The following is a 9,930-nucleotide window of genomic DNA, read 5'->3' on the forward strand; positions in this document are numbered from 1 at the left end:
TCTCCATCAGGTACATATTTAGATAATTTATAACTAATGTCTTATTCAGGTTGGGAAAAACAACACTTTCTTAATGCAATGGAAAAGAACAATGAAATACCACCCTTTTCATGCCAACTTAAAACATTGAGCAGCAGAAATACTTTTAAAAATGTAATCATGTGTGTCTTCAACAATGTAAAAAATGTGCATTCATGGTCTTTTTATGAAGTGTCACAGCAAAATCATTTCTTGGAGAGTTCCAGTAGCAGAGCATTATACTGCATGAATACAGAACTCCACCTTGTGGCTGTTTTAGACAACATTAATCTGAAGCCATTGACTGAGACTGACTAGTCTGTGGAACATTAAGTTACCCAATTTGTTCATGATAAATTCAGCTTTGCTTTACTGATCTTGACATGAAATTACATTTTCTGTGTGACAGATGCTTCAGGCAACATTATGTCTACCATTCACGGCCTAACAAGTTAATTACGTGATAGATAAACTAGGGGGCGCTATACTGTCAAATAAAACTCCACGTGGTAACCATTAAAGGGTTAGTTCACCCAAAAATGAAAATTCTATCATTTACTCACCCTCATGTTGTTCATGGTTACACATTACAATAATTACATAATTATGAATAAAGATAAAAAGAAACATGAATAGGCCTAAGTCATGTAAACATGACTTTAGCTATTCATGTTTATTTTATTATTATTATTATTTTTTTTTAAAAGTACATGATCTGAAACATTGCACAGCAGTTAAACACCTAGTGATGAAGGTCGAAATGGCCGGTGTTCCCTTCTGTGACTCTGCTGCGTGATTGTGATTTAATATGCTGAGTAACGCCATTTTCCCCACCATGATATGGCTTCGAGATATGAAATTAAATTCTTCCGTCCAGCTGTTGTTAATTTTACCTGTATATTTTGTTTTTCACCAGAGCACCACCTGAGTCTACCATTTCAATTTCCCGCGTCTTCCTGCGTATATAGAGCTGGTAAGACCCGCCAATCCGTAAAACCCCAAGTGGACCTCTAGGTTGAAAAATCGTCAATGCAAGTGAATGTGAGAAAATGATTATATTCTGGTCCCGTTTGAATTGTGCCATGAATGTGAACATATGTTGTCTGTGAATTTTTATATAATTTTTCATGTTACGAGTTTGACAGTATATTGTATGATTCTTTGGCTAGCAGTTGTGGAAAAGACATAACGAGAAAGACTATGTCGCCTATGTGACGTCACCCCATAACACATTTTCCCTCCACTTGTCAAATCACGGTGCTAATGCTGCGATAATCTATGGAGACAGATCGAGATGCCTGTGTGTTTTGTACCCAAATGTCACCATTCAAACCAATGGGCTGTTCTTTCTTCAGATTCCCGTCTGATGTAAAAACTAGTTGTAGTCCACAAAGTGCTCTCACACAAAGTCTAACCGTATCAAACTTCTACCCGCTAAATTGTAGCATTCTTCACACGAAAAATTATATTAAAAATTCACAGACAACATATGTTCACATTCATGGCAAAATTCAAACGAGACCAGAAAATAATTATTTTCTCACATTCACTTGCATTGACGATTTTTCAACCTAGAGGTCCAGTCATAGACAGTATATGGGTCCAGTGGGGTTAGCGGAAGGGGCGGGACTTATCAGCTCTATATCAACCGCGCAAATCGGTTGTATCAGTATGTTGCCAGGTTGAGGAATAGGTTGAAATTTGTATGTGTCGATTATGTGAGTAGGATGCGTTTCATACAAGATCTGGCAACTGGACAACCTTGGAATAATATATTGATGTTATATATTGATCATATATTGATGGGCCAAAACCTGTGTTGTGTGTGTGTTGTTCCAAACCTGTATGAGGTTCTTTCTTCTGTTGAACACAAAAAAAAAAATATATTTTTTAAATATAGTGCTTTAACAATAATGTAAATTTTAGGATTTTGGAATTAAAATTAAAATGGATGTACAGGTGATTATGATTAATATGTGAGTGATTATGTGTTAGGCTATTTATGGTAATATTCTTAATGTGACAGATCAAACAACAACATGAATTGAGAGTTCTCTTTAATACTTCAAAAATGATTAGAGAAATTATTGATGCAGATGAAAGACTTTATTCGGGATTGATATAAAGTGCCTTTACAAAGGCATGAGACACAACATGATTTGAATTCAATTTAGTATAAAATGTAGGTTAACATTATATATACATTAATATAAAACACCCAGGTCAAACACACGTAATTTAAAAAAAATGTGGCATTTCTTGAAATTTTGCACAAAAAAACAACCTGCTATTTTTAACCCAACAGACTATTTTCGTTTATCATGCTTGCTCTTGTCAGTTTAGATGTCACTATAGCTTTCTGAAATGACTGTCATGTTAGTCTTAGATGATCCTTGATAAAACTTCAGCATATTAAAGAATGTTTCATTGCCAGTTAAACATTGTGCTTTATCACTTAAACAGTGTTAGACTTATTATTGTATTTAATAATACAAATAATAAAAAATTTTATTGAAAATAAAAATATACACAGGCATAAAAAATACATAAGAATATTAAACAAACCTTCATTTTAAAAACAATCAACATCATGTACACAGAGTGAGCTGTGCATCCAATACTGTAAAATCAGTGCAATCATCTTTGTCAGTAAAACAGTGAGAATGACTTAAAGCTACACTTTTTAAAGTTGATTCTTAGCAAAAAACACTTTGTTCTATAAAAAGTATATGTGCTCATTCATGTGTAAGTAAAGTACACAAAAGTGTAAGTAAAGTACTTTATTTCTTAAAGTAAAGTATTCTCGTAAGCGTAAAATCTGCCATTTATAATACATACGAGCGAGTCGCTCGAATGGCGGCAGCCATGTTGCGCCTCCATCTTGAAAATACATTCACCAAAGAGGGACATACCTGGAAATTCAAGCTTCGCCTTTCGCGTTTTACACTCAGTAACACCGTGACGAATGCGAGGGGGAGATCACTCGCGACTGCCGGCAGATTTGAAAGATTGCTGAAGATGGAGGATCACGCCTATTCTCGAGGACATGTAGCAGAGTCGCCAAGGAAGCGAAAGAGAGAATTAAAACGTCAACGCGACAGACAAATCAGCAAGACCAAAGTCAATACTGGAGTAACTTTTCCCAGATGGAAAGAGCTCATGAGAAGCAAAGATTTTAAAACGGACGGCGAAGTTGCCTGCTTTCTTCTCGACAGGTAATTCAGCCTATTTGTGTAAATTCAAAGTTTTATAGTTGCTTGTCTAACCATAGCATGGTTGTGCATAACGCCAGAACGACCTCTAGTATAACTTGCGTTACTTTTCCTCGCGTCAATGGTGAAAAATTATTGTTTACCTTGTAACATAAATCTGTGCTGCGACGGGTCACAGGTGATGAATAGTTTTAAAGGCGCATTTTGGAAGCCATGTTAATCTTGGAATAATACGGCCACCGTAGGAGTTAAAACGCCCTCGGAATTGAAAGGAACAGAAACTAATATTCACTGGGTAGTCATATACAATTTCACCGCTAGATGAGGGAAAATATCACACAGTGTAGCTTTAATGAACAATTATTTGGCCGACGTCCTCCTTGGTGGCTGAGCCTTCATTCGTCTTAGGTACTGTTTAGAAACTCTTATTGACTTCTTTGAGGTACTCCAACCTTTTCTCCCTGAGAACAACAAAACACATGGTTAGACCAGACATTGAAAATAATGCTGTCCTATTGTCTTGATAATGACTTTCTCAAACACAAAGCGATCAAACGTACCATTTTTAACACAAACATCCATGCAGCTTTGTTTGGAGATGAAGTTATTGTTGCTTCCTCCGCATCCTGTATATATGAACTCCTCGCATGTTTTTGTAGCAGAGTTGTAGTAATACCTTTCCATGGAAGCTAAGCACTTTCCTTTATCCAAAATATCATGGCAAATCACAGGGATCGCTGAAAAAAAATGAAACACGACAGAAATGTTTAACTTTAGATCTTTGCATTTTCTAGTAGGGACCTCAAAAAGTGTTCTAGGTGGAGCCGGAGTACATTAATAAATAAGCCAGGCAAGAGACTAGAAACCATTTAGACATGAAGGCCATTAAACAAGCTTGTTGTGCTGATGATTTGAAAAGATGAGAACAAAAATGTCTTAATGTGTTCCAACGAAGGGTCCCAACAAGTACACCGGTCCCTTAAAGGCAGGGTAGGTAGGACTATAAAAATAAAAAAAGATCCAAATTTGTTAAAACTTTCTATATATATCAATACATAATTAAAATGTAAGTACTCTGAAAAAAAGAGTATAAAAATCAAGTGACTCTAGACCGTTTAATCTGTATTAAACACAGCTCATTATTTCGATTCGGGACGAATCAAAGGATTGGCTTAGGCGACTGTCACTCTCTCTCGCAACCATGGCAACAACCCTTTTGCCACGGGATCTGCCCACTTGCGCGCGGCCGCGCGCACGTTTGATTTGAGGAATTCGAGAGGCACTGAACCTAGGAATAGCAAAACAATGGCAGAGAAAGAGCAATCAAAATTCACATTACCGGCATGCAGTTAGTGAAGGCAAACAAGGCAAAAAAAAGAAGACAGTACAAGAAAAGGTAATGAACAAAAAGTCTTTGGATAAACAAAGAAATAAAACGCGTGTCAATATCAGCGTAGCTTTCCAGCGACCACCCCGTCCTCAGCCTCTACTTCCTCGGACCCTAGTTGCACGCCACGGCCTCTTGCACGACCTCCTCTGCTTCGCCCTAAAATTATTTTTATTTTACAAAAGGACATTTTACAAACCTACATTTTGCGCATGTGCTCCTGCATGCACTTTTCCAGTCACAACACAGCAATCAAAGGAGGACGCGCTGAAAACTGTAATGCTGTTCTCTTCCTTCGAATGTTTGAGTTGCAGAGGAATTTGTGACTGTTTCAGCTGTTCAACCACATCAAAGTTTCGTAATTAGTAAGTCCGTGCTTTTTCTCTTTTTGTTCTTATGTGCTGAAGGGCTGCTGTGCCTTGGTGAAACGGTGTTTGTACGTGAAGAGCTCTTTTCCAAAACGCCATAAACCTAAAAAGCTGCCTCAAAGAACCAGCAAAAGTAATGATTATGAATGTGTAAAATATTGCAATAAGACATTTTAATTGTTTATTAATTTCTGTGTCGGCTGCAAAGATGAAGTTGACGATATTTGACTCGCGATCTTCGCAGTAGGCTAGTGAACGCATGCACCGGAGAAATGCACATTTAGGCTACATAGTTTTATTTTGTTTTGGATGGTTTTGTTTAGAACCAGATTTCTGTAAATATATTCCACATTTTTTAGGCCTGTGAGGCGAGGCTACGGTTCGGTTCACGATGATATAATCTCCAGTTCAAGCACCTTATGTTGTGATTGATAGCCTATATTTACTTTATGTATTTAATGCAGGAATGAAAATATTAATGAATTAATGAAAAAAAAATATATTAAAATTAAGATACAATTAATACAAAACGAAATTCGTTTTAAAGAAAGGCTTTGTGCTTTCTGTTTTGAGGTCTCTGTTAAAGTTTGAAAGTCTCAGTGCAGCTTTCAGAGCGCTCGCGTCCATAATGGAGAACTGTCAAGTAATATTGTTTTTTCCTCATAAATGCAAACACGAAAAATAAAAGACAAAAACTTTTTTAAAAAGACAAACCATAAATTTAGAAAAAAAAAAAAAAAAAGATGGATTTATAGCGTTTTGGGGGAAAAATGAATGGATTTATACCGTTTTGAAAATGTTAATTTTTTTTTACTTTGAATTGATCATCAACAATATTGTTGTTTGATTTAATAATCACTGTTGCAAGAAGTGCCTAGTTAAGTTTTTTTTTTTTTTTTTTTTTTTGTAAGTGGAAAAAGTAGGGGGTGCCACAGATTCTGTTTAGTTAGCTCCTTTATTGTTTTTTCTATAGCCTAGAATAATATAGGTCAAATGCAGCAAGTCAAAAGACCAACTGGACCTTCTTTGCCAGTTTGCTCACATTTCTTTGAAGGATGGCAAAAATATCGCCTGAATATCTATATCTAGATATTGGAAAAAAATATCGAGATATTCATTTTTGTCAATATCTCCCACCCCTACATGCAGAACACCATATATGTTATGAATCTTACACGAAATTCATCTTCATCACAATATAACTGATGGTAATGTAAAAAAGTGTATCAATGCAACCTGTTTTTAGCTTATATAACTAGCTCGTTAGCGAATCAAAAAATATATATTTTAAATTTACCAATATCAATATGCTAGCTTGATAGTGAGTACTAAAATACATCTTATTTGTTTATATTCATAAGCAATTAGCGTTAGATTTTTTTATTACATGTGATTCTGACATGATGTCACTACATGCACTGTGCTCCTTCCTCTCTGCTTGTCTCAGGTAAATAATGCGTCTTCAGCTCAGCGGTTGGAGTCGCGCGTTCATGTGTTTTGGGGGCGTGGCTTTGGAAGGAGCCCAGAAGGGAGGGGGTGGAGTGAATGGAAATAATGAACTGTCTTTAAAACAGTCCTGAGAGGTCTACAGACACTCGATTTTTATACTTTCTTTTTCAGAGTACTTACATTTTAATTATGTATTGATATGAACATAAAGTTTAAACAAATTTGAAAAAGAAGTTTTTTAGACCATTCCTACCTACCCTGCCTTTAATGTTCTGTTCTATGTTCCGCTCATCAGTTTTATTAATGCCATTGACATTTCCTCACCAAATCATTATCAAGGTCCAATGCTTTATTGCTGATTTTATTTTGAAGATGGCAAAGCACTTTCCCACCATTTTTGCCTACTATTGAGCATTTTAATTATTTGATTTGATTGCAAATGCTTCAATAAAACTTTTTTACATCCACATCTACAGTGTTTCTACTTACTTTTAGGAGGTTTGCAATATTCCAGACATCCTTGAAAGTTTTCAAACATGTTTTCATTGCCTTGGCAACCACCATAAGAGAAGGGTTCACACTGCATGGAGGTCATATTGAAGAAATAACGCTTGAAGATGCCTCGGCAGGGCCCCTCTTTCTTTGGAAAACGACAGATCTGGGGGATTTCTGTGGTGTGCAAAACAAAACACATTTAAATGAGCATTTCACATCAGAAGTGAGCTTATGATCGTTTTAAACCATAACTGCCCTCAGAAACTCTCATTAAAAAAATCCCATTTAAGATCCCTTACGAAAAATAAGTGTACTTAAAGCTGCAGTCTGTAATTTTTTTTGTGTTCAAAATTGACAAAATTTATATAATAAGCGAGTACATCATGAATACATTTTCCAAACCATTTTTTTGTCTTATCCTGAATCACTACGGTACACCTATCTTAAGTGTTTATATTCAGACTATTTTAGACTGGTTTGTGTCGGCAATGCTGTGGAGTTTCCCAGTTCCAGCGTTCCACTCGTCATAGACATAAACAGAGAGAAGTAGGTCCGGCTACAATGTTCTTCCACAAAACACATGCAGTTCTGCTTATTAACCGCTAGAGCGCCAAAAGTTACAGACTGCAGCTTTAAGTTCAAGTATATTTTGAAGTATACCTCTTGTATAAATATACTAATATCAATGTACTAGATGTATACTTGTAAGTGTACTGTTTTTAATACTACTTGGGACAAAATTGGCATACTTTTCAGCGTATAAAAGTATAGCCTACCTATAAGTATACTTTAAGTGTAACAGTAGTAAACTTTGAGTACACAACTAGTTTACAACTAAGTTTTTTCGTTCATACTGCAACTATACTACAAGTGAACTTATAGGTATACTGATAGTTTACTAGTCAAATACTTGTAGCACACTTTTTAGTTTATAAAAGTACACTTTGAAGTGTACTCTCTACTAGTTTAGTAGTTTTATACTGCAAGTATACTTGTAAGTGTTCTTGAAGTGAACACATCATCATACTTTTGTTTACAATTTATATATTATTTTTGCACTTTAAGTAAAAAGTTTCAAACTATTTTCCAAAAGCCTACTATGTTCCAGTATAGAATTATTTTTTTATACTTGACAAATACCTTTAACTGTACTTTAACTTTGTTGTAAAAACATTTAAAGCAACATGCAACCTTTTTTATCAACACTTGAATCTGGGTACGTTTTATTTAAAAAAATAAAAATAAAAAGCAACTTTTTGCGCAAAAAGCTGAGAAAATTGCTTTTCTTTTTAAAGACTACGTCTGGATCGGATTCAGAGCGATGATCAAAACATAGATGGAGTAGATCGTGTCCATCAACACACCTACAAAGCTTCACAGTCGTTAACACTTCCTGGGTCGACGTTTCATTCAGTAACGTTAGGCAGTTTTGATCTTTTGTGCTGTTTATCTTCTATCACTTGTTTCTGCTACTTCTTCATCTGTTAATTTTGATCTGGAGATTTTGAAGTCTTTCAGAAGATGGGTAATAGCTAGAATAAATGAGGCTAGAATAAAACTTTTTTTAAAGCAGAGGCTCTTTTCTTACTTTTGATATACTGCATGTTCAAATACCTTGACAAATACCTTTTGTTGCATACAACAAAATATTCTGGGGGCCATGAAACTTTTGTGAAAATGATCAAAAACACTGGTGGTGGCTGGCAACTTTTCTTTCTTTTTTTAAACGCTGGCGGTGAAAGAGTTAATAGGCCACTATACTCAATCAAAAGAGTAAACACAACTACAAACCAAGTACTTAATTATACTTTTAAGTATATCTTGATCAAAAGATTGAGTAGGCTACAAGTAGGCTATAGGCCAAACAGACTTAGACTTTTCTGTCAATATAAGTCAAACTATAGCCTACTTAAGTGCAATTTTAAGTATAATTCTGAGAAGTACATAAAGTATATTCTTGAAAAGGACATAAAAAGTAGACAAAGTATACCTTCTTATTTTTAGTTTAAAAGAAGTAAATAGCACACTTGAATAAACTTATTTTTCGTAAGGGGATGCCATGTGTATTGTTTACAGAGCATTTACGTATATTAATAATAAACGTACTTGGAATCCTGAAGCAAGTTTTCTGACATTCCATAAATGACCTGAAGTTGTTTGCGTTTCCTCCACAGCCGCTATAGCTGAATTCCTCACACTGTTGGGTGATTGTGTTGTAGTAATAGCGCTGGATGTCGTCATTGCACGTTCCTTCTTCAACTTGCAACAGACAAACTTCTGTGAGGGAATAAATAACACGGTAAAAATATAATAAACCTCAAGCTGAAATTCACTTGCAACTTTTAAGTGTCACGTTTCAACAACAGAATGCCTCTGTTTCGCCACTTTACTAGCCATTAAAAGAGCACAATGTTACATTTACCTTTGGGTTGTAGTCCGACGGCGCTTTGCAGCAGAACAACAATAAGCAAAAGACCTCCAAGCAAATCACACACCATTGTGAGAGATTATGGATTCTAAGATCGCGTGTAGTCTGATATACTAACTGCTATGTTACTCGCCTGATTTGTAACTTGACTTCTCCCAATCGTTGCCTTATAAATGGAGAATTTGTCAGGGGGGAATTGGAAGGGCGGGCTAAACTTAGTATCCACACAGTATCCACACAGTATTAGAGCGAAAAACGTCTATTCCCGAAGTAGGAAATAAATAATGACGTGTTGAATTATATGAATTATAACAAATTACCATAGAATTATAACAAAGCCAAACTTACTAACTAGCCTACTACTATAACTATTCTATAGTAATATTAACATATTATAATATAGTAAAAATAGAATAAAAAATAGAATGTATAATCATTATAATTAGCCTACTATAGAATAATAATAAATAAAAATAATATTGGAACAATCACATTTATATTATTATTAACAATATAATAATGAAAACCCCTTTTTCACATAAAAACACAGGAAATGTTGTAAGATAATGCATT

General features: G+C 35.1%; 1 protein-coding gene across 1 annotated transcript; it reads right to left on the reverse strand.

Moving 5' to 3' along the window:
• Positions 1–2,109: 2,109 nt before the first annotated feature.
• tfpi2 (tissue factor pathway inhibitor 2) lies at positions 2,110–9,582 on the reverse strand. The gene is made up of 5 exons (XM_084131085.1): positions 9,352–9,582; positions 9,036–9,206; positions 6,924–7,103; positions 3,791–3,967; positions 2,110–3,691 (listed from the first exon to the last, which is right to left on the reverse strand). The coding sequence occupies exons 1-5, from the start codon at positions 9,425–9,427 to the stop codon at positions 3,591–3,593; spliced, it is 705 nt and encodes a 234-aa protein (XP_083987211.1). The 5' UTR covers positions 9,428–9,582; the 3' UTR covers positions 2,110–3,590.
• Positions 9,583–9,930: the final 348 nt, after the last annotated feature.

The sequence above is a fragment of the Abramis brama genome, assembly GCF_963993115.1.
Source record: "Abramis brama genome assembly, chromosome: 12".
Lineage (NCBI taxonomy): Eukaryota > Metazoa > Chordata > Actinopteri > Cypriniformes > Leuciscidae > Abramis > Abramis brama.